At 29.1% G+C, this 27,377-nt stretch overlaps 1 protein-coding gene across 2 annotated transcripts in view; it reads right to left on the bottom strand.

The window, feature by feature from the left end:
* Positions 1–27,377, bottom strand: part of LOC107439167 (uncharacterized) — a 42,602-nt gene that overhangs the window by 6,488 nt on the left and 8,737 nt on the right. For both annotated transcript variants that reach the window (XM_016051657.4, XM_016051656.3), the window contains exons 4-6: positions 20,837–20,962; positions 11,249–11,440; positions 2,948–3,169 (exon numbers count right to left, since the gene is read on the bottom strand). In XM_016051657.4, coding sequence (XP_015907143.2) covers positions 2,948–3,169; positions 11,249–11,440; positions 20,837–20,962 — 540 coding nt within the window. The remainder of the gene's footprint in view (positions 1–2,947; positions 3,170–11,248; positions 11,441–20,836; positions 20,963–27,377) is intronic.

Raw genomic sequence — 27,377 nt, forward strand, 5'->3', positions numbered from 1 at the left:
TTATTTTGTGGTGGTAAAAATAACTTTAAATCAAATTTTCAAAGCCAGAGTAATATATTAAATGATAAAATTGGCATATTACTAGAAATTTTTTTGTAAACAGCATAAAAGTTGACAGGCATGAAAAATTAATCAGGAATTACAAGTTCAAAAAGTTCTCTAGCACGTGCTTGGAAAATCTGAAATGGTCATCAACACTTCAAAATAGTTAAGTTATAACTTTCCTTTCTAACCTCACTTATACACATACATATCACAGGATAAACATTGAATGTTACCAAGAATATTTATTAATAAGGAAGCAACATTAAACTAACATAAAATTAGATGAAATGGAAGAACTAAGTGAAATAGCTTTTGAAATCTTTCTAAATAAGATAAAATGATTGAAACTAATTTGAAATTCAATAAATTATAAAGAAGATTAAACTGTTAACAATCAAACAAAAATCTGGTTAATATCAGGGTTTAAATCACGATTTAAATCATGATTTAAATCACGATTTAAATCAAATGATTTAAATCAAATGATTTTTTTTAAAAAATCATTGATTTAAATCAACTGATTGTTTTTAAATATATATTGATTTAAAAAGTTAAAAAACAGTGTTTCAATTATTGATACTTTTATTATTTTCAGTTTTAAAATTCATTTTAAATAAATTACTACATTAATTAATTTTAGTTAACGAAATTACTTTCTTGATGTATGTTAAATTCCAACACATTTGAAATTTTATTTTCAAAAATCTATTGATTCTTGAGATTGAAAGTACGGATTAAAGTAAACATTTAATGCTGTCTTAATATAGACTTGCATAGCTGTAGAAAGTAATTAATAAACATGAATTTTTTTCAAAAAAAAATTTAAAATAATGTTAATTAAAATTCTACCTTTTGATTAAAAAAGCATGGAATTAAAATCTGCATTATATTTTATTGATGTAGGATTGAAAATGAATATTTTAATATAAAAATATATAGAGTAAAGATTTATTTATTTTTTTCATGAACGACTACATTTATAAACACAATCTATTACATTTATTTTGTCATTTTAAAAATCAAGAGGGGAAAAAAGAAGTCACAATTTTAAATTAAAATTATGGTTTGCTAATTGAAACTTTGCTTGAATAGTTTAAGTATAGGGGTCTGTCCAAGCCAAATTTACTACCGTTTAGCGGTACCTTCACAAATTCAACTTTAGGAAAAACTGTAAAATAATTTCACAAAATATTTTTTCTTAAAATTTTATTTCTGTGTCTCGTAAGAAACGATAAATCCATATTTTTAGAATATTTTTGTGTTGATTTTTTAATATAATTTTTTATTTTCACAAATTATGTCTAAATTTTCACAAAATAGGTGCCTCTCAAAAAAACCTAAACAGACCCCTGAAGTACTCTTTAAATTCTCTAATTCATCCAGTCTTTAAATTTCAATCATGCATTTGTTCCAAAATGGTTGCCATGCATTCAAAGTTATGTATTATAACGAAAAATTATTTTAGTAAGTTAGAGCTCCTAAAATATTGTTATAATATAGTTTTAATGTTAATTTAATTTTGACTAAACATTTATAAAGTATNTATTATAACTAAATATATTATTATATATATATATTAAATATATTAATTATTACATATATTTAGTCAAAATTAAATGTTAATTTAATTTTGACTAAACATTTATAAAGTATTTTTATAAATTAAATTTCTTACAGTGCATTTGAATAAAAATCAAAAAAATCTGATTTAATTCAAAAATATCACGAATCCTGGTTAATATGCAGTTACTTTCAACATAATTTATATTATATTATATTATATATATATATACAGTGGAAAGTCGCGTATCCGGAATCGGTGGGACTTCCGAAAGTCCAGATATTAGATTTTTTCGTATAAAAGACCCCCAAGGTAAACAAAGCTTAAAATGATCTAATAAACGATCTGAATTTAAGAAGCAAAAGAAAATAAACATTTTTTTCAGGCAATAATGTTTTAGTATTAGAATGATATATAATCAATCAAAAACAAATTATTACAAAAAAAATAATTATTGCTATTATAAAAAAAAAAAATTTGAAAACGAAAAAAAATTTTAGTTATGAAAATATTAATAAATTGCTCTCTCCACCATTTTGAACTAGAACAATTCAAGCAAGAAGGGGAAATTCTGGTCATTCATTAAGGTAGGTAGGGGGAGAAGAAAAATTCATTTTCTCCGTACTTGTCATTCAAGTTGAGGGCAGAAAAGTGACTAATTCTTATTTTCTCTCCCATCATTGGCTATCAATTAAGCATAAAGGCGTGGCATGCTGATTGGGTTCGCTTTATTTTTTCTTGTTTGACTGAACGTGATTCCCTCTCCACTTTAACATTTGCTGTGTTTACCCTTTTTCACAGTATTTCTTCTTTCCCTAACTGTCTAATAAAAAGGTTCCAGAAAATGCCTCTTTTACTAGCCAGCTGTATAGGCAAAATGGGGGAAGGGGACTCAGTTGTGGATTCCAGCATTCCAGAGGAGGGTCTTCACTAAGGGTAAGGTCTTGGTAGATCTTCTGCTCCCCTTTCTGTTGATTTATGGGCTCAATGCATAAATCACTAGAAGCTAGGAAAGGAAAAAACATGTCAAAAGACCTCTTTTTCTTTCTTTTTTTTTGAAGAGAGAAGATGAAGAAATTTTTATTTTGATTGTTAAAAAGTGTCCAGGAAATCGATCGTTCCAGAAAAGGGACGTCCGGATATGGGACGTTACACTGTATAATTCTCAATTGGTTAAAATTTTTATGAGTTTTACAAGTTAGTATTGCACCATTTTCTAAATTTTGGTACATTAATCTAGTTGATAATATTAAACAAAAATGTCATTTATCAATAACAAAAGATTAATTGTATAGTATAAAGGGAATCTTTAGTATAAAGGAATTTAAAAAACATACTTACCATAAGTTCTCTCAGGAGTAGCTTTTCCTTCGCCAAAGAGTCTACTTTTTGTAGTAGTAGCTCTTTTAACTTGCTCCTTTACAACTCCAGATCCACCGGCGCCTAAGCCGTAACGGGCTAATCCATAAGTTCCGAGCCCTGGCGATCCTAGTCCAGGTGAACCTAGACCAGAAAACCCCAGTCCCGAGATGTCACTGAATCCTAAATCAGGTGGCTCTAAAACTAAAAAATTTAGAGCAATATATTAATCTTAAATAACTAAAGTTAATCTAGTATTAATTTGTAACTAATTCTACAAATTAAAAACAAGTATACTTTTATATTTTCTTTATTTCAAACAAACTAGCTTAATATAAAAAGGTGTAACAAAATTTAAATTGAAAATAGAAATGTGACGAAAATTCCATTTCAGCAGATGTTAAAAGTGTGCTTTAAATATCTTGGTTGTAGTAGTTGCATACTGAGTTTTGATGAACAGAATAAAAAAAATATTTGGGATATACAGTGGAAAGTCGCGTATCCGGAATAGGCGGGACTTCCCGAAGTCCGTATATTTGATTTTTCCGTATAATTGACCTCCAAGGTAAACAAAGCTTAAAATGATCTGAATCTAAGAAGCAGAAAATAAATAAACATTATTTTTCGGGCAATAATGTTTTAGTATTAGAATGATATCTAATCAATCATAAACAAGATATTAGAAGAAAAATAATTATTGCCATTTTAAAAATAGATATAGAAAACGAAAAAAATTCAAAGTTATGAAAAATATTAATTGCTCTCTCCACCATTTTGAACTAGAAGGAGAACGATTCAAGCAAGAAGGGGAAATTCCTGTCATTCATTAAGGTGGGTAGGTGGAGAAGAAAAATTCATTTCCTCCTTACTTGTCATTCAAGTTGAGGGCGGGGTAGTGACAAATTCCTATTTTCTCTCCCATAATGGGCTATCAATCAAGCATAAAGGCGTGGCATGCTGATTGGGTTCTCTTTATTTTTTTTTGTGTGACTAAAGGGGATTCCTCCTCCACTTTAACATTTGCTGTGTTTACCCTTTTTCACAGTATTTCTTCTTCCCCTGACACTCAAATAAAAGGGTTCCAGGAAATGCCTCCTTTACTAGCCAGCTGCATAGGAAAGAAGGGGGAGGGAGGGGACTTGGTTGTGCTCCTTTGAAAACAAATCCCCCCCCCCGCCTTTTTCCTGCATTCCAGAGGTGGAGAGTCATGGTCTTAGTAGATCTTCTGTTCTCTTTTCTGTTGATTTATGGGTTCAATGCATAGATCTTTAGAAGCTGAAAAGGGGGAAAACCTGTCAAAAGACTTCCTTTTTTTTTTTTTAAAGGAGAGGGGAAGATGAAGAAATGTTTGTTTATTTTGATTGTTAAAAAGTGTCCGGGAAATCGACACTTCCGGAAAAAGGACGTCCGGATATGGGACGTTACACTGTATTAATAAAATGAGGGAAAATGCAAAAATACACACAGCGACTGATTATGGTTTTGACACCAAGTCCTGCATGTTTTAGCCAATCTTTTGACTGATAGGCAATTCCAGAAAATCTAAGAAATTAGCAAGTATTTTAATCAGGGGACTCGATGTTAATATATTGTAAATAAATACAAAGATACTTTTAAAATTTCTCCCTGCAATTCCTTTTTCTTTTCAAAAATGCTTTTAAAGTGAACATCTATGTCCGCAAAATGTTAATTTCTCCATTTGAGAAAAAGAGTTAAGTCCATTGGCCAGGGATGAGATTAGCCAAAACGCAAAAAAGCTGAATTTCCACGATAGTAAATTTTACGCAAGCGCAACCCTTTAATAATAAATTCCAGACAGTTTAAGGTAATAAATAATGTGTTGATATACAATTGTGCACTAATCTATTATTATATAAATGATTGCATTGATACTTAACATTTAGTGAGAAAAAAAATTACCAATTGAAAAAATAAAGCTGGAAATTATATTTTTCCTCAGTTCACATAAGAGACAATTATTACTTGAAAAACTACCTGGTTTAGCAAATTAAAACTACTGAGAATATACATTAATATTTCATTTCTTTTAATAAATACTGTTATGTGATTTATAGCAAATATATCAGTAATATTACTTTTTAAATTATATTGGGAAAAAAAACTTTAACAATGGACCGAATCATTATGTTCATATTATAGTCTAATCTAACTAGAGCCCTCTGAAACATATCAATAACAGTGAAGTAGAAATATATAGTAACTCCTTAACATACAAAAATTGCTATTTTAGTTTGAAAAATTACATGACAATCAGCAACTGTTTAGATAATTGTTTTTTATTTGATAAGAATTTTGCATTTTATAGCATAAATAACAGCAATTATAAATAAAATTTTGATGATGAGTTAATTAACTCTTTTTCCAAAAAAAAAAAAATTAAATTAAATCCCTTTTTAAGTGATTGCTTTTGTTTGCTATATCTTTTATGTTTGCTATATTTAGTCGTTAGTCCATCTTCAAACATCTTGTGACAAATCCTATTTTTTCTTCTTTGCAAGCACAGAATGTAAGTTTTGAATATATTCCCTTCCAGTTTCTCTGATGTTGTAACACTTACATATACTAATAATCGTCGTTAGAAAAACAGTCACCTTTATAGTAACTAATTTTAAAAAAAATTTACTTCTTACAAGAATCGCGATAGTTGATCTTAAAATTGCGTGAATATGAATAACAATTATGGATTTTGAAATCACATGAATATGAAACTAGATATACGATTTTGAAAATGAGAAAATACAAACTGGGATATAGAATTTTTAAAACGCGTAAATACAAATCACGATTCATAATTTTTAGATTGCGTAAATACGAATCATGATGCGTAATTTTTAGATTGCATAAATAAGAATTATGATGCATAATTTTTAGAATGCGTGAATGCGAATCCCAATGCCTTATTTTAAAATCACGTATAAATACGAAAATCAATGTTTGATATTATAAACCGCATGAGCAAATCAAGACATTGAATTTTAAACTTGCGTGAATACGAATCGCTACATAGGTTTTTAAAAAGGCGTAAATACGAATCACAATATCGGATTTTTAAATCTCGTAAATAAGAATCGCAACGTACAATATTCAAATCGCAAGAATAAGAATCACAACACGAAAATATGAAAAGCTATGTTTGATATTAAAATCGTGTGAATAAGAATCGAGATATTAGCAGATTCCAGACTTGGGACCTCTGAAAGGCTTGTCAGAAGCAGCGTCGTTTGAACTATGAAAATCGGATCCATCTGGAGGGCGGGTAAAAAATTCGGAAAATCTTATCTGCTGCGTGTAAAAGGGGAGAAAATACGTAAAATAAGTAAAAATGAGAAAGGATTGGTAGCTATGTAGTTTGAATTTTCTGCTTCTCTTTGAAAATCGGAGAATTTTCTGAAAAAGCGGAATACTTATAAAAAAAATGAAATTTTTAGAAAATCTGAATTTTTGATAAAAAAAAGCTGAAATTTAAGAGATAAAAGTGAAAATAGCGGAAATCCGCTAAAAAGCGGAAGAATCTCATCCCTAATTGGCTTAAAATATAAAATTCAAACACAATAGCTAAAATTTGTAATTATTTTTCAACTTACAAATTTTAAATTTGCTTTCGAGAAACGAATATTAACTTACAATTTTAAAAAAAATTGCCACATATGGCTGCTCTGCAAAAGATTTCTGTTTCGTCCCTCAGAAGCTTTTTACATATTGACATACGCCTGCAACGAATAACCTTTCACACAGTTAATTAATTATTGTGCACCACATATCAACGCGAAACACTCTTTCCTCTACGATTTAAATTTGCTTTTGCTGTCATAGTTACGAATTTTAAGACACAAAAAATGGACACTAAAAATTAAGAAGTTAGGGGACCAAATTTCGAAAAATAAGAGTTTTTATTTTATTTCTCAGGACTCAGTTGACTGATTTTTCTTAAATTTTGTATTTTAATCACTATATCCCAATTGCAAATGATGAAAAAATTGTATACCTTACATTTCTTAAGTTTCTCGACTTCTCTTAAATAAAGTAATAATAAATGTTTACTAAAAGTTTTATTTTGCATGAAATTATCTTTACAAAAACGAATAGGAATTGATTGATCTGATTGGAATTGTATGCAAAACTTTTTCAATTTGTTAAAAAAAAATTGGGATATAGTGAAATACGCAAAAACTAAAGTTAACATTAAAGGGTCCTAACTTTCAAGCGCGGTCTTGAAAAAACTATTAAAACAATATTTCCAGATTGAAACTACTATATTTTGGGAGTCAGAAATCTGAATCCTAACTTAAAATATCGTTTGGATTAATTAATTAGTGTATTTGATGTCACCCTCTCGAACCATTAAGAATGAGTCCAAGAACATGAGGATCCGAACTTAAGATTAAAAATTATTCCGGTGGGTCCATTTATTTTTTTGCGCACTGTACATTCATTTAAAGCAGTCATGTCAAAGATACAGCCCGCGGGCCACATCCGGCCCCCGGTTCGTATCAATACGGCCCGCAATTGCGATGTGTCACAGAAAGAAGAATTGTGTTTTTTAGAGCTTTTAGACTTCACTCGATTCCTCTACGGAAGTTTTAAAATGTGCACACTACATTTATAAGTAATTTCGAGAGCAGCGATTGCCTAGACAAGCGAGAGAGACAGTAACGCCATTTCTTAGCAACAGGCGGAATCTTCGCCTGAAATATACTTAGCAGCACAACTTCGGATGGCGCTCCTGCCATGGCTGGCAAACATTCGGGAGTTGTAACTAAATTAAAACAGAAAGCATCAGGGAATTTTGTGGGATTTCCCTGTATAATTCATCAGGAATCATTGGCATCCTAACATTTAAAAATGGATCATGTCATGCAACCTATAATTAAAATAGTAAATTTTATAAGGAGCAGAGGACTAAATCACCGACAGTTCAGGCAATTTTTACAAGATTCGGACGAAAATTTTATTGATGTCCCTTATTTCACCGAAGTTCGTTGGCTCAGTCGAGGAGTAGTTTTAGAAAGATTTTTTCCATTACGTGACTCTATTCAAGCTTTCATGTTAGAAAAAGGTAACCCAATTGATTATGACAATGACTGGTGGATTGATTGTGCCTTTTTGGTAGACATGAGTTAACACTTGACTGATCTGAATGTAAAATCTGATTGTCACTCAAATGTATTCATGTATTCAAGCCTTTGAAACAAAGTTAAGTCTCTGGGAAAATCAAGTAAAAAAATCATATTTTGGATCATTTCCCTCATTTAAAATCATTTGGAACAGTGAACCACAAAGAAATTGGATCAATATTCTCAACTTCTGCAAAATCTTATCAAGGAATTCAACAATCGTTTTGAAGACTTCCACAAAATGAATGAAACGGAATTCCCAATTTTCAACAATCCATTCAATTTTGAAGCTACACAGACACCAGTTCATTTGCAAATGGAGTTGATAAATCTTCAATCGGACAGTATTTTGAAAGAAAAATTTAAAGAGGTTAACGCTCTTACATTTTATGCACAATATTTCAAGAGTTTGGATAACTACCCAGAATTAAAAAAGCATGCAGCACGCATTCTGTGCATGTTTGGTAGCACCTATTTATGGGAGCAGATGTTTTCCGTCATGAAAATAAATAAGAACAAACATCGCGCAAGACTAACGAATAAACATCTCCAATCAATTCTTAAAATAATTATAACAAATATGAAATCGGACGTCAATGAGCTTGTCAAAAACAAGGGAAGTCGGGTATCTGGATCCTCGAGCTCAAAATAATAACCATCTTTTATAACTTTGATATGATTTTTAACAACCGTATATTATAAACTATATAATTAGATAAAGAAAATTTTTTAAAAATTCAGTACATTTTTTTTATTTGCATCTGGCCCGCCTACATATTCTAAATTTAATATATGGCCCTCTGCAAAATTGAGTTTCACACCTCTGATTTAAAGTTTATGTCAATATTGCTGATAATAGCAAAATATTTTTTCATTTTTATGCAGAAAGGTAAATAAGCTGGTGGTTATCCATATATATAACCTTTGATAATTTTAAGGATTATGATTGAAAGAGGAAAATAAGGTGAAATGATGTTCACTTTCAATATTAATATCAGATATAAGTAAATAAAAATGTCTTTCATTTTGTCCTCTTTTGTTAATTTCATAGTAATAGCTTCGAAATAATATATCAATGACAATGATGATAACATCTCAATCTCGTCATATCTCAAGAGCGTTTTGAGTTTCGATTGAATCGAAAAAATTTTCATACAATTGCGAAAATTCGCTTTTTTAAAGGGAATTGTACATGCAAAAAATATGGTTTTAAATAGTTATAAAATATTAAATATTTTTTATATTTTTATTTATAATATGCGTTGGAAAAATTCAGAATCCCGATTTTTGAAATCCCCGTATAGTAAATGGCGATTGATGCACGTTAAATCTGTCTCGACACAAAGTCCTCCAAGTTCCCATATCAAATCAATACCTCTGGAGGTACGTATCCAGGAGTTTCCTTGTCCTCTGGATTGGTTCAAAATTACAAGGCTACAGAGTTGAACATTAGGTCGGTTGTTCAAAGATGGATAAAATAATATAAGAAAGCAAAATATACAAATTTTTATATAATTTTACGGAAGGTAATTTTAAGTTGTAAAATACAAAATTTGAATGAAACCGGTCGAATAATTCGAGATAAATAAAATTTTAAGCAAACTGACTTTTTTAAAATTGGTAACTCAGAAATTAATCAATCGATTGCTCTGAAAGTTTGTATTTTGAGATTAAAAGAATGCAAAAATATGTAGAACATACAATTCAATATATTTTACTATTATTTAATAAACTAATAAAAAAATAACAAATACATAATTGTTTAAAATTATTTTTGCTTAAAAATATTTGTACAAAATGTTTTTTGTAATTTTATGCAAACATTTTTCAATACACTCAAAGAGTTCTTGAGATAATGGGCTATAATCGAAGAGTGAAGTTAAAATTAAAGGACCCAAACTTTCCAACTCTCTCTTTGCCATAACTTCAGACCATACCTTCCAGATTGCGACTGTTTCCTCATTTTGAAAATTAAAAACCTATACACAAACTTGTATGTTTATCCAGAACAGAATTCGCTTTTCTGTTTATTTTCGTAACTTAAAATATGGTATTGACTCTTTGTACGTGAAAATATGATTAAATCAAAAGTTAATCAAGGTGTTCCCTTTTTCCATTTCATACACTGTACATAAAATAAGTCAATGAGAATCTGTTATGTAGATTAATATATATTTTAAGATATTGAATACGAACAGTTTAATTGTTTTTCTGAATCAATCAACAATCTTTCCACTATTAAGAAAATGATAAAAAAATAATAAATTAAAAATATTTTGTTACTGTTTGTTTTCCTTTTTTTCCAACTGCATATTTATTGCGTTGATTAAAATATAAACCTTGAATCCGAATAAGTAAATGATTTTCCTCATTTAAAAGTATTTTTAAAAAAAGGTGGGAAAAAAATTTTTTATTTTTATTTTGCTTGAAAATTTCAAAAAGCAATTATGTGATTCCATAAACCATTGATTAAACACATTACATAAAAAAGAATTTGTGAAGAAGAGGACCTGCATCACTTTCTGTCCCTTAGGCTTTTGTCAGATATTCCCCCAGCAAAGAGGTGTGATTATTAGCAGTTTGAAAGATAAGTCTCCAAGAAAATGAAGATGTGTCTATGGGAAAGGATTTCTAAGAGACTTCAAAAATCTTCAATTTCAACCATGTCTAATCGCATTCGGTCTCTAGTTTAACAATGTATGGGCAAAGTTTAGAAGTAGTGCAGTGAAACTACAATTACATAGAATTTACAATATATTTTACTAATTTTTGTTACTTATTCCTAAAAATAAATAAATAAAAAATCAGCTACAAAAATTTTTATTACGCATTTGTAAGTGAATTTTTGACCTTATTTAGAAAAAAATTTGACCAGACTATTTTCCCGACGAGACTCTAAATTTTCCCGATGGGGGGGGGAGGCGGTCATGCCAGACAGGGGTGAAATTGCCCCCCCTGACCCCTACTGGAGCCGACCTTGTAATGATTGATCTCAGTCATATTGAAATATTGTGTCATTAATCTATAAATGGAACAGAGCAAGAACTTGGTATGCTTGCTTGTGCCTATTACAAAGACAATGGAGCAGCATGAATTGTTTAGTATAAAGGGAATCTTTAGTATAAAGGACTTTATAAAACATACTTACCATAATTTTTCTCAGGAATAGCTCTTCCTTTGCCAAAGAGTCTTCTTTTGGTAGCAGTTGCTGTTATAACTTGCTCCGTCACAACTTGCTCCGTCACAACTTGCTCCGTCACAACTCCAGATGCAGACGAGTCACTTTCGATTGATCCTGTTTCAGAAATGTCACTGATTCCTAAATCAGGTGGCTCTAAAACTAAAAAATTTAGAGTAATATATTAATCCTAAATAACTAAAGTTAATCTAGTATTATTTGTAACTAATTCTACATATTAAAAACAAGTATATTTTTATATTTTCTTCATTTCAAACAAACTAGCTTAATATAAAAAAGTTAACAATATTTCAATTGAAAATAGAAATGTAATAAAAATTTCATTTCAGCAGATTTTAAAAGTGTGCTTTAAATATCTTGGTTGCAGTAGTTGCATACATAGTCATACTGAGTTTCCTTGAACAGAATAAAAAAATATTTGGGATAGATTAATAAAATGGGGGGAAATGCAAAAATACACAGTGACTGATTACGGTTTTGACACCAAGTCCTACATGTTTTAGTCAATCTTTTGACTGATAGATGATTGTAGAAAATCACAGAAAGTAATACTATGCTTATCACCTTTGGATGATTTATTTTACTTCAGGATGCACAGCCAAATTTCTCAACAAAAAAGAAATAAGTACTGATTTCTCATTCTTTGCTTTTGAATTAATTAAGCATGAAATTTTTTTAAAAATTTTAACTCTAAATTTAGATAAAAACTTACAATATTAATTATAAATGTTTACTTCACAAATACATTTACAAGATTATAATTATTATGAACATACTGAAATGATAGTGTGTAGAGAATTACTAATAACCTACTAATTTTTTTTATTTAAGTTTTTAATTTTGTTTAGTAATTCTTTAATGGAATGATTAAACATTTTTCAATAATTTTGAAATGAAATATCTAAATATCTTTTTCGAAAGTAAATTATTATATGATTCATATATCCACTTTATTTAACAAATCTGAGATAGCGGAATTTTTAATTTCAACTTTTTTTTTTTATTAAATGAATAAGAGATACAATATAATGTCAAATCTTAATCACATAAAATTTCGAAATACGTTTGCAAAATGTTAAAAAAGTCCCCCAATCCACTTTTTTTAAATCTTGGCACTAAAATTTTATGAGTTTTTCTTAAAAAAAATATAACCCAAGAGTGCTGAAAATTTTAATAACAAATTCAGTAAAATAGGACTACAATAAAAATCCTGATATAGTTTATATAATTAATGAACAGTTCCTAAAGCACAAATGCCTGTGCTTAAAAAATCTAAATTCCTATCTTTATTAAATCAAATGATGAATAAACGTGAAAGATGGAGCACTGCTTTGGACCCTCATGAAAATACTTTCTTAATGATAGATCTCAGTCATATTGAAATATTGTGCCACTTATCTATAAATAGAACAGTGCAAGAATATTGTATGCTTGCCTGTGCATGTAACAAAGACAATGGAGCATTATGAGCAAAGAAATTAACAAGAAATAAAAATACATTTTTCATATAGTGGAAAAATTTGGCACAAAGTTTAGTTTCAGTCTCTGACTTGAAGCCTGAAATCTCTCGCTAAATGCATGTGTGATTACAAGAAATTTTTCCACTTAATCCATGCTTTCGGACCAGCAAGTTATTGTTCAAACATATAAAATGATTGGCACTTTCATACCATGTGGAGGGCTACGGTAAGCCAAAATGGAGGATGATTAAATGATTAGTGAAAACTTTGAGCTAAACATTGCGAAATATGGAGACAATCAACATGTTTAAAAAAAAAATCCTATTTTGGAAAATAAGCTCTTTTTACAAATACTCAATGAAAAAAGAACTTTTAAAAAACAAAAATCAAAAATAAGGACCTTTAAAATGCTATGCAGCATATATTAGTTATATTGGTACTGTAGTGAGGTAGTGTGAGGGTACAGAAACATCTTAAATTCTAAAAACTGGCAGGGATCTGTAGTCTATAAGACAAATTATTAGTTTTTTAGGGTTAGATACTTTAAAAATTTATAAAACTAACTAGAGATGCTGCCCTACTCAGCTTGGTGAGGTAGATTTTTGTTTGTTTTTTTTTGTAGTGGTACAAAATTTATGTTACATAGAACTTTAGGTTAGTAAATTTAAAGAATTTTGAATCCCATTAAATGTGTATAACTAATACATACACAAAAAAAAGACCACTACACTAGAATAGTTTCATGGTGATACTTTAACAAAGACTTTAATATTCTAGCATTTAATACTCTGCACTTAATAAAATATGTTGAAATCAGAGAAGTTCACACACTTGCAAAAATATTGACTTCTCAGCAACATGAAGTCGTTTTTACTGTTGCATACTCCAGACAATGTCATTGTTACACTGACTCAGATATGTATTATATACACTAACGTTACGTAGTTTAGCAATATAATACATTTAAATAGTGTTAGTCACTTTAGAACTGATTGTCAGTTGTATTTGGATGAAACTCTGGATCTAAGTATCAAATTTCTGGAATTCCCATCCCGTCTACCATTTTTTAATACAATGCACTTATCTATAATACTATATTCAAGTATGAGTGTTATATAATCAGAACAGTATAGTATCAGTCTGAAGTAGTCCATGACAAGAAAGTGTTTTCATTTTTCGCAGAAAGCGAAACTAAATGCTGAAAGGCCAATTTCCTAACTACCTATTAATATTCAGAAATACACTTACGCATATATGTATATAGAAATCGTTGCTAATATCAGACTTAAAACAAGTCATTATTGTTTAGCAGAACATCTGGATGGCAAATCTGCAGAGCAGTTAATAAAGTGAATTGCCGTACTTAAAAATTAATTATTTTTTATTGAAATTACATACATTTGCTGACTTGTGTGCTCAATATATAGGCTTATATATCATTGTCAAGTAGAAAATACAGATAGAACAATTCAGAGAAAGACATCACAAAGAATACATCCAGGGTTACGGCGGGATTCGAACCCGCTACCTCCACGCTTAACAGAGCGTTTGACCGGCGATACCGCTCGGCCAGGGAGGCCCCTTAAAAATTAAAAGAAAATATGTATACTGCGATGTACCTTTACTACAACTTCGATTTTACTTGATAAAAGATACAGGGTTGCCATACGTATTTATGGTTTAGCAGAACATCTGATCATTATTATTTAGCAGAACATCTGGATGGCAAATCTGCAGAGCAGATAAAGTGAATTGCCATGCTTAAAAAGAAAAAGAAAATATGTATACTGCAATGTACCTTCACTACAACTTCGATTTTACTTGATAAAAGATGCAGGGTTGCCGTACTTATTGTTTAGCAGAACATCTGGTCATTATTGTTTAGCAGAACATCTGGATGGCAAATCTGCAGAGCAGTTAAAGTGAATTGCCATGCTTAAAAATAAAAAGAAAATATGTATACTGCGATGTACCTTTACTACAACTTCGATTTTACTTGATGAAAGATGCAGGGTTGCCATACGCACTTATCGAGATCGCAACTCTGAGGAGAAAACCGTTGCAATGTTTTGACCCTCCACTCCCTTCAGTTGTATAGGAATATACTACGATATTTTCCCCTAATATGTTTTTTCTATAATTTCCACACTTCTTTCACAACTATGCAAAAGGGAGGCTCCCCTGCTTTGGCAGTCCGACAACCCAGGCGCGAAGTTGAGCACTTCACGATAGAACAATTTAACAAGAATCGATATCGCGCACACTCGGTTCCTACGTAAGCTCGAAAAAAGTGATCACTCACCCGCTTATTCACCGCAGCCAGTGATGCTTGGCATCGGTATTCTACTAGGAACCGTGGGAAAAGGAAAAAAATAATTCTTATTTTGAATTGTAAAAAATTATTTTAATGAATTTTCAGCAATATTTAAAAGTAAAATTCTACTAGTTTATCAAAGACTCATTTTTAAATTTCTCATCAAAAATGAAAAGAATTGAAGTTCTAAAAGTAATTTTTATCGACAGAAAATTACAATACATCTGATACTTTCGATGAGCCCAAACAAATATGAGTTAGTACCAATGATTCTAGATCAGAAAATGATCAAAGTAGTAGTCTCATAAAGAAACGATCCTAGTATTTGAAGTTATATAATTATGATTAAAAAGATTATTTTATGCGTTCGCGATTGTAACGCTTAAATACATCTAAGGAGGAGACCGGTTCCACGTCTTGACCCCCCCCCCATCTTTTTAGTTGGTATGTACTATCAACTGAAAGGGAATGTAATTCTTCCCTTTAATATTTTACGCATTTAACTGTCAAACAATTTTCTCGATGCTCTTTTTTTAAAACTATTGGCGGTCGCAACGCTCGAATACGCCATCTGAGGAGACCGGTTTCATGCCTTTAACCCTTCTCCCTTCCCTCTCCTCTTCAGTTGTATAAGAATGTACCACGATATTTTCCCTTTTTATTCAATATTTTTAAAAATTTCCGTGATGCATTTTAGAATTATGCTTAATGTAGTTTTCCAACTCAAAAGATTTTAATCTATATGAAAATCAAGAGAGAAACTAGCGTACTTCCTTCCTCTATGACTCTACACATGATAATGGGGAGAGCATGTGTAGTGTTGCCATAGGTAGGCGAGTTTTTCCCTACGCCACCTACAGCCCATTTCGATCGCCAATGTTCAATGTAATTTTCAGTTCCATATAGTTTCCTAACTTAGAATTTTTAATATACTGAAAATACAGACAGAAACTTATGTACTTCCTTCTTCTATGACTTGATTGTGAAAAGATGCGATGTGTTGCCTTAGGTAGAGAATTCTATTCTACACACACCAGTAGCCCAATTTCATCGCCAATACGATACAATTGGAAGAAAAAAAAAAGAGGGTATGATATAACTTAACTACAACTTCAATTTTACTGCAACCGCTTTTATTACGTTATTTTGTAAAAACTTGACTACAACTTCAACTTTATAGATGAATTGTTTATGTCTCAAAAGATATGAAACATGTTTCTTAGTATTTTTCTTCCCTCACTCTCATCTTAATTTAATAAACATTAATAATTCGGTTTGTTTCACAAGGTAATATCACTCAAACACTAAATATATACAGAAGATTAGCATAAATTGTATGACCTCTAAATTCTAAAAGAGACTTATAAAGTTTTTTTGATATAGAGCTCCATACAACATAATCAAGTCGCTCAGTACTTGAGCTGAATTTCTATTCAAGTTAATCAGTTATAAGTATTTTAATTGTATTTTTCTAAAATGCTGTGTTAGAATACAGCAGTGTACAGATTGATTAACGCATCATATAATTAATTGTTAAGCAACTTCTCTGCTGTTCAACTTATTACTTTGCTAGCTAACTGTTGTTTAAAGCTTGGATCTACTGTTTTTAAAAAAATTATGCAGTAGCAACTTTAACTGCTAAACAAAGTTTCAAGCCAACTGTAATTCTCCCAAATTGTCAAAAAGTGGCAGTAAACTATTTCTAAACAAAGATTCCCCAATTACAAAATTTTTCAGTGCATGAACGAGGGCAATAATTTAGAAAGAAAGCAGCCTCAACAGCTGTTGTAGTCTGCAACACTTTAGAAAAAAAGTTAAAATTTAGAAATGCCTATCTTAAATTTAGTTGACTTTTTGACAGCAGCAAACTTCATTCTATATGTAAATCAATCTGAAATAATTGAAAATACGAGATTTAATATCCTTATAACCATTATTATTTTTCTCAAAAACAAAAAAAAAGTGATAAGCCTTTTAGTTAGTCACAAAGTGATTTAGTTATTGTGATTTAATAGATGTCTCAGTACTTTGTGTTGAAAGTTTCAACCAAATTTCAAAGAACTAAAAAAAAAAAAGATAGTCATAGATCCCAAAAAAAAGCAGTCTTAAACTTATAAAAAAAGTACATGCACAAAGTCTCATTTAAACTTGCCATGTTCCCATAACATTTTATAAGCTTACATTATTAAAATGCTTCAAAAATTTAAAATAACTTCTTATTATGCTATTAAACAATTGTTTTGGATTACACATAGTACCAAGGCCGTCTTAATAGCATGAAGGGCCCCCGGGTACAAAAATATTTTAGACCCCTATAACCCATCATAATGTTTAAAAACAAACTAAACTCACATATATAAAATAAATCCTTTTTAAGATATGATGCAAAAATTTTTACAAATTTAAACACATTTTTATTTCTCCAAAAAAAAAACATTTTTCAACTTCTTATAATTTGAAAAGAAATTGAGATGCTGCCCAGTTGTAATCCTCAAATAATAAAATAATTTTCAAACTCATGGAAGTTAATTAAAATAAATTAAATAAAACAGAGGTATAACTAATTAAAATAAATTCAAAAGGTATGAATTTTTTTTGTCAAACTAAACAGTTATTAAAACATCTTTCAATGCCCAAGTACCTAAAATTTTCGTTGGAACAAAGAAAAATAGATTTCAGTTGCTTTTAAGTTTTCTTGCTGACAAACTATTCAAATTATTAATGTTTGTATGATAATCAATCACTATTTTATAGAAAAAAAAATGCTCGCTTTATATAATAGAATATATAAATTTTAAAAAATATTTAAGGCAATGTTTATTCTTAGCTTTTTTTAAACGAAATTTATAAAAAGTAATTGAAACTATATTTTCATCAGAAAATTTTGATTCCTTTATTTGTAATGTGAAAAATTAGATTTTTTATGTAAAAATTAGTTAAAGAGGATGGGAACATATTAGTTTGACAAAAATGTTAAATTTTTACCTCAAATAATTGTAATAGATGAAAGAATTATTTATTTTGAATCTCAATAACTGATTACTGTTACTGACAATAATTATAAGACTGGTTATTTTCTAGGTATGACATAGGAATATTTCAGGTTTTTGAAAAAAAATTGCAGCTTTCCCTGACTAATCCCTGATTTTTGGAGTTTAAATAAAATTCCCTGACAATTCCAGGTTTTTTCTGATCCACGAGAACCCGGTATAAATACTAATTGAAAAATTATACTTCATTATTAATTCCATTCTTGGAATCAATGTTCTTGTTTTTAGCTACATTAGAACTAACCATTATTGCCCTTTTTATGAGCATTTCAGATTTGAGCTTATGTTCTTGTGTAGAGTCACAAGAAGCAAACTGAAATTTTCTAAAACAGCAAGAAAAATGCTACAAATTTACGCGGCAGTAAGAGTGCACTAAAACAGATTCTATGATTCATTTTTAGTGCTGAAAGTTAAATTAGGAAAAATAAGTTATTTTAGAAAAAACAAACATACCTCCTCATCTTTTTAAAGCTAATTTTTACAATATAAAATTTAATGCAAACATTAAAAAAAAAACATGATTATTTATATAAAATAGCTCCATCATTCATAAATTTGTTTTTAAACTAATTATATTAGGATTATTTTTATAGAGGCTAAATTTTATTCATAGATCTATCTTTTATGACGCCAACGGAAGTGGCATTTCCACTCCAAGAAAATGACACTGATTAAAATAATTTGAGAAAAAGTATGAAGACCAACTTCCATCAACAACCAATTGACAGTACTTTTTTAAATCTTAACATTTCCACGAAAAACTGATCCTCAATATTGTCTCTAGATAGAATTACAAAAATGTGCTTCTAAGTTCTCTAGAACATTTAAAATTGGAAGAGGCGGAAGTTAAAAGTAAACTAATTTATTGCTCAATATAACTTGCTTAGAACCAATCAGATTTTTTAGTGTTGAGTCCACTTTTTATTTACCATCAACTTTTTTATGAGCATTAATTTGTAGATAGTACTATCAGGAGTCTGTCTAGGTCAGGTGGTCAGCCGAACACGGAACCCCCAGTGTTTAGTTCCCAAGCATGCTTGGTACTCATTTATCGACCCACTGAAGGGATGAAAGGCAGAGTCAACCTGGCCCGGTCCGAGGATCGAACCAGGCACCTGTGGCACAACAACGCAATGCGCTACCACTCAGCCACCGGGCGAATTTATTTTGTGAAAAGTTAGACATAATTTGTGAAAAAATTATATAAAAAATCGACACAAAAAGATGGTAAAAATATAGATTTATCGATTCTTAAGGGATACAAAATTAAAATTTTTAGAAAAAGTATTTTGTGAAACTATCGTTTTTCCTAAAATTGAATTTGTGAAGGTACCGCTAAACGGTAGTAAATTCGGCCTGGACAGATCCCTGACTATCCTAAAGTGTTTTTTTAAGGAAGTGTAATAATAATGCAATAAAATTCCAGATTTTTAACAAGAAAAAGTTTTGAACTAAGAAATTAAATTTGCTACAGAATAAATAAACTTAATGTGAAAAACTTAACTATCTGGCTCTCTATTAACTTTTTTTTAAAAATAACTTCATATTTTTTTTGTTTTATTCATTTTAAAGATTACAAATGTTATTTAAGAGTAGATTTAAACAGACTTCTAAAATAAAAACTAGATTTGTAACGTATATTTGAAATTAAAAATAAAAAAAATTTCAGCAGTTTATTTTCAACACACAAAAAAGTTAATTGAAATGACATAGAATTTTATTTTAAAATAATACAGTGGTCAATTGAACAGGAAGTTTCTTTCACATATCCGTAGTAAAATACACTGCAATTAAGGATCATAAATTTAGTGAAACAACTGAAGATATGAAAAAATTTATGTATGAACACAGTATTCAAAAGGTGCTATCATTGCACACTTAAATATTTAATGAGCATTAAGGTAAAAAGCTTTGGTTGCATAATACATTATAAATTGTGACTAGCCAAATGTAAAAGTTTAATAACATTGGTCTTTAGTATTAAAGTACATATATAAAAAGTAAAATCATTGCTTGAGCGATGAAAAACTTTTGAAGATACATCTTACCATCACATTAAATCAGTTCCAGAGAAAAGAATAACAAAAATATCACTGTTGTAAATAACTTACATTAACATCAAACTTGGAAGTATAATTTTATCACATAAGCAAAAAATCACCAAGTTTGAAAATACCTTAGAAGAAAAAAAGATTTAATATAAAGCATTGGTAAATGGAAATGTAGATTAACTTGAACATTTAAAATATTCCTGAAGACTTCCCTCCTGGGGGATTGCGGATACGTATGCTTGTCTGAACTACCTTAGGAGGAGCTTCAGTATTTGGTTGTTCACAGGCCTTTTCTGAAACTTCATACAAAGATTAGATTTGTAAGAAATAAAAGTAAAATATAAAAAGTTTAAAGCCTTTTGGTGCCAAGTTAACAAGTTGAATTTTTGTTACAATGCTAGAAAGTCTCCTAGTTGTGTACACATTCCCTGGCAGGAAAACCAAGCATTTAAACAATCATTAAAACTGAGAAAAATATCAAAAATAAAAAAATTCCATTAGAAAGAATGAAGTTAATAATAGAAAAATTTTATTCTCTTATATATGTAATGATTTAAAATAGGAAATGAAAAGGAAAAAAATTTAAAAAATAAAAACTAGTAGGCACAAACTCTTCAGCCCCTAATTACAAATTAGTCCCAATTATCAAATTACAAACTTACCACTACTATCGATAGTTATCTTTTCTTCATCACTTGGCTTTTGATCATCGATCAGTTCTTCAAATATTTCTTTTTTATCATCCATGTCTACTTCAAAACCTTCCCCGGTTATAGGGTTACGCCTAACTAAAAGTTTTAGGAAAACATGCAATAAAAAATTAACCAAAAATTAAAATTAAAATTAAAACAAGAACTAAGCAAACCAAAAATAAAATACTAACACAAATCAATGCAAAAAATAAACAAAAGTGTCTTCATAAACCAATAAAAATACAAGAAATGGGCATAACTGATCAGTGCTATAAGACTCTAAAACTGGACTACATATTTATACTGCCTTTTAATACTTAATTTCATGAGAGAGCTCTTGTCTTTTCAAAAAGTATTCAAATAAAAATCTGAAATCTTTATGTTTCAATTATTTAAATTTTTATATTACAGAAATGCAAATTAAAGAACCATTTCCTTTTCTGTTTGCAAATTTTAAAATCTAGGCATTACTTAAATGTTGACCATATTTTTTGGATTTAACCATTATTTGACTATATTTAACTAAATTATTTGAAAAGTTTGAAACTACAAATGAACCTGCTTACCTCGAAAACCTCTATATCTCGAAATTTCTAAAATTCACTACATTTACTATCTTAAATCAATGTATTTTCCATGTTTATGTCAAACATTTTTTTTTCAAAACCTCTGTTTCTCGTAATTGAGTACAAATGTCCAAATAACAAAACTTTCTTTATCAGTAGAACTTGCAGACAGAGATGAATTTCGTGAACCCACAGGAAGTAGAGATGAACAGGTTGGGGGCGTTTCTTGGGATTTCGATCACTGTCCCTGCACATCCTTAACTTGAAAAGAATACAATGATTCTGGCAATAAATTAGGGGCTAATGAGTACGACGGATTGACTCAACATGGATAAGAAAGCTAGAAATTCAAAATTGCAACCAATGGATCAAAGGATAACTAGGAGTTTTAAAGTGAACTATAGAAAACAGTTGGTACGCAAACTTGTAGATGCCATCGATGAAAAATTTCTCTTCCAAAAAATGGAAATTCAATAAAATCGGGATTTAATGTTGAAATTAATATTGAATATTTTTACAAGTGGACAACTGCCTGGCAACGGAAATTCAATAAAATCGGGATTTAATGTTGAAATTAATATTGAATATTTTTACAAGTGGACAACTGCCTGGCAACATGCAAATCATAGATAATGTCAATAGAATATCAGATGAAGTTGAAAATCATAACTGATCAAAACTGTAGAACTCTTACTAACTTTTCTAGAATCCTTAGAAATTATTGGCTATGGGGTATTAGCGACTCTCTCTAACATTAAAAGAATCATCGTAACAAAGGTTCGACGTCAAAAATCTGAAAATTACTTTCAGTGTTAAATTTGTTTTTAAAAAAATTGTTAATAGATGTATGTGGTATAATTAATTCACAGAAATGCCCGCTTTTTTCAACTAAAAAAATTAGAGCAGGTTTAATTTCTTAATTAAATTTAATTTTTTAAAGTACCTGCATAACTCAAAACCTCTTTATCTGAATTTTTTGTGTTTCTCGTGGAATTCGAGCTCAACAGGTCCGACTGTAATTTGTTTCAAGATTAAAAACTCTAGAATATCTTTTTTTCAATGTAAAAAGTTATACTAATGATTGTGTTAAAACCTCCAGGCTTACTAGAACTAACCCTTACTCTCTTCCACTTCATTTGAATAAAGTTTATTACAGAAATAAATTTATTCTAAAAATTCTGAAAACAGACCTTCCTGAAACCTGTTGGCTTTGAACCATCAAGGTTTTAGCTTACATGCATGAACAACCTGAGTCTTACCACTATAAAAGTGCAGGGAACATATGGGTGCATACTTAGACGAATGAAACAGTTCCCAAAATCAGTAAACTATCTGCTAACTTTGAATTTTTCTACACATTTCATACTAGGCCAAATATTTTAAGTTACATTGCATTCAAATTAATAAGTTATATAGTATATATATTCTATTATGGTAACATTTAGTGTAGGGGTGCACAATCTGAGGCCTGGTGACAGTTGATGTGCAACCTGGGAGTGCTTTTGAATATAATGTTTGTTTTTTTAAAAAATAAAATTTCAAAAATTTTGAATCTTACACGCTGGTTGTCACTTTCCCATGTGCTCAATTTGCACAGATTCTATTGTAAATCTATGTTGTTTCTTGATCACTTTTTTAATGGTTATTATTTCAAAATTTCACATGGTTTTAAAAATCCAATATTCCAAAAGTGAAATTTAGATTTTTTAATAACAATAATATCTGAGCCCAAACCTTTAACAGCTCTCCTGACTTAACTAGTAAGAACATGTTTTTAAATGAATCATTGGAACCTACTCTATAGTAATTTATGAAATTTAAAGACCGGCTCACAAACTTAAAAGAATTCAAACGAATAAATACACAAATTGACATTTTTTAAAAGAAAGAAAAATTTTGCAAAGCAACATATTTTTTCAGAATTTCTTAGACCAAAGTTTTCCCCAGGGTAGCCTGAATTTAATTCAAAACCTTGTTTGTGTGATGAAACATATTCTGCTCCCCTGCATATTAGTAATAACAAAAATTGAGAATAAAAAAATAAGTTGAGATCAGACTATTATTAGCGACCACTTTAGTTGTACTTAATCTGAAAAATCTGCCTAAATTGTGCCACAGAAGAATTAAAATCAAAATTGAATAGACAATAATTAACTTATAGTAATAACCTGTAATATAAAATGAATAGTTATAAAAAATATATCTTAAGTATCAAATAGAAAAGTCAATAGTTTCAATAATATTGTGTTTATTTTATATATGATATATAACATAAAATATGATTATAGTAGTATAATAAAGTATTATGAATGATTCAAACATTAAAATATCACCAATGACAAAAAAGAAACGTGCCCCCGGTTTTTAACACTGACAAGTTTTTGACTAAAATCCAACATTGTGTTAAACCCTATAATTTTTTTTTTAATTAGAATATATAATTTTTTTAACATAATTCATTTTGAATTTCTCAAAAAATGGACTGATGATGTAACTTAATATTGACATTTTTATTAGATTACAGATATGTAAAGACATTCACAGGGGTAGCAGCAAAGATTTTTAAAATTTTAGGGTAATTTTAGGAACTTTTTTCAAGAAGTTTAGGGGTAATATATTATTTTGCTAGGATAAAAATAGATCACACGGTAGTTTATTACATAACAGAAGATTATTATAATTCATCCATACATATCATAAATGATTGCAAGCCATAAAATAAAGCTCTGAAATTTATTAAGTCAAGAATGAAATCTCTAAAGTGTAAAAATGAAATTTCAACTTTACATATTACCGATCAAAAATTAAGTGCTCAATTCAGGAACAGGCAAAAGTGAGAATAAATCAAGAGAAAAAATAAATTAACACCCACTTGGAAAAATTAAATATACTTTATTAAATCCAAAACAATTCATAAATTAAAATGCAACATCAAATAAAAAATTAAGGAATATTTGACTAAAACTTAATGAACTTAAAATTATTATAAGCGATATATATATATTTAAAAAATTCACAATTTAATTTCTTTCCTATCCTTATCAGATTAAGTACACAGAAAATGATTTAATCACTTATGAAGTAAAAATATACCATATAAAAACTGTATCAACTTAAATATTAACAAAAATAATACTGTCTTAAATTGTATATACTTTAAACAAATTAAATTCTCATATCTCTGATACTTATATGTACTATTAAAGTACACAGAAAAATTTCCAGAATTTAATATCAGATAAAATTGAAGGAAATCATGACAAAAATATTGCTAACTAAAGTTATATACTGTAAACAATTCCCTTTCTCATCATCTGCGATGTTTATATAAACAATAAAAGTATTTAAAAAAATAGTTCGAAAAATCAGAACAAATAATCTGCATACCTTTAATTAAAATTATTTCCATTAATTAAAATTCTATTTCGACTCTATAGTAATTTTTAAAAAAAAGAACCTTCTTCTCTAAGATAGAATATTTTTTTATTTGATTTTTATTTAATTTTTACCTTCTTAATCAAAACTTTATTATTACCCTTTACCTTACCTTATTAAGAAAAACTATCGTGTGATATTATTAGATTTCAAATCAGCAATTTATAATAGAAGTTAGAGAAAAACAAATTAATTATGATCATTTTGCTAATATATTCTTGATATGATTTGTGAGATTCTTTTACTGCCCTTAATAGTGTTGTGGTGATCTTCAACACTCCGCCATAATTTCGAATGGTATCTTTGATTAGTCTAAGAGACATAATAGTATTCTCATGGTGACTCACATTAAGCATCGCTTTATTTATCAAAAAACCTCTCTCAGGATCAGAATTCCCATGTGGCAAAATTAAAACAGTTTTAATTAACGTAGTTAAATTCTTATATTTTAGATTATTGCTTTTTTATTTATATTTAGCCTATAACTCTAACTTTTTAGGAAAACCAACAAAAGTTTATCAGATTTTTAGGGTTTGCACATAGTTTTAGGAATTTTAGGGGGAATGCGACCCCTGCATTCACTTTCTTTCCCTTTAAAAACATTTTTTTCCCAGGAAATACTAATGTTTGATAATTAATATTTCTTTTAAGCCTTTCAAATGATGTAATATTGAAATTTGCAGATTGAGTATATAATCTTTTTGTTCACTGACTGGCACACCTGGGACCAGGTGTGATTTGTTGAATGGCCAGTGTGGGAATAGACATCTGCACACAACAGTGCCACCACCTCTAATGGCAGAACTGTTTTAATGTTCAGACATAGCAATCATTTTCAAAACTCTTCCCCAAATTTGTTCATTTTTAATATTAAAAGTTTATTATTTACCCAATGTGTACTTTTAATTCCGGCTCAATATACTAAAGGCCAACCTCTACATGCATAGATATATAATCTGTGCATAATGGAAGTTAAATTGTATTTAATCAAGAAACATAAGGACATTTCTGAAAGAATTGAAACCCAATATATTAGCATGGATTAAAGTATGAGAAAAATAAGCACCAAAAAGAATGCAAATCTTAAGAGTGATAATAATTTTTTAAAAAAAATGAACACATAAGGGGCCGTTCAAAAAGTACGTACATCCCGAAGGGGGGAGGGGATTTGCTATTTTGTACGGTTTTGTATGATGGGGAGGTATTATACGAAGTACGTACATACAGTTGGGTGTTATTGTTAAAATGATTTAAATGAGTAAATTATATTAAATAAATATTTAATTTTATTTAAAACATAAATATTTTAATTTTTATGAAAAAGGGGGGTAGACTAATAAAATGTACGTACTCTAAGGGGGGGGGTAAGACCTTGTGTACGGTAATGTACAAAGGGGAGAGGGGTTTAAAATTTCTCCATTTTTGTGTACGTATTTTTAGAACGGCCCCTAATTAAACCATCCTAAAAAAGAAACTGAGAAATATATTAACAATCCATATTTATATATAATTAAAATTTATCTATATTTATTGAATTCTTTCAAACAGAAAAAAAAACACTAAAAACTAATGCTTTTTATTAAAAGATAAAAATATAAATTAACTATAAAAAATATTTATAATCCTTGGCAATAAAATAAATATATTATTTCGAAATCTGAAACAGAGTTACAAGAAATAAAATACTTAACAACTAAGTCACTTAAAAAAAAATAATTATACAAATAACTTTTTTTAATTATGTCTATAACTAAAACATTTTTAAGAGTAGTAGGGGAAAAAACAGAAGAAAAAAAACCCTTAAAAATTCAATGTTCTATTTTAAAAATATATATTTGTACTAGGTGAACCAGTTGCATATGCCTTGGACTGGTACGAAGTACAATAGTGATACCGGTCCAAAAGATAAAACTGGCATACACTTTGATTTCGTTAGACATGGGGTGCACAACCTTTTTGAGTGAAAGGCCACATGCACAGCAAATTGATCAATGAAGCGCAGCATGCCATAGTATTTAGACAGACATATTAACAGCAATTGTAGGTAGTAATTGATATAAATACATCATTGTTCTAGGCACTAAATTTTTTGTGCCAGTTAACCTTATAATATCTTTGCATAAAATTAAATGTTTAGAAAGAGCAAAACTGATTACTTAAGAAAAAGAAAAACAGAATCCGGAAATCAGAATCAATTTATCAGAATTTTTTTTAGATAAATTGAAATAATTTAAAAACCATGAGAATGTTCTTTTATCATATTACATATCCATTTAAACATAAATTTAAACATTAAAAAATTTGTTCATAGAATTAAATTTAAAAATAAATATTCTAATTATTAAAATCAATGGAAGTTAAATACTTTGTTTTAAAGAAAGTTTATAGGTTTAAAAATGATTAAAATTCAAACAAAACTTCTTCAGCTAAAAATACGATTTTGCATTTAGTAAGGAATATACTTGAACTTAAAAACATTTATTTTAAATTAGTTACAGGGCTGAGAGAGG

Source organism: Parasteatoda tepidariorum, chromosome X1 (genome assembly GCF_043381705.1).
Source record: "Parasteatoda tepidariorum isolate YZ-2023 chromosome X1, CAS_Ptep_4.0, whole genome shotgun sequence".
In the NCBI taxonomy this organism is placed as follows: Eukaryota; Metazoa; Arthropoda; class Arachnida; order Araneae; family Theridiidae; genus Parasteatoda; species Parasteatoda tepidariorum.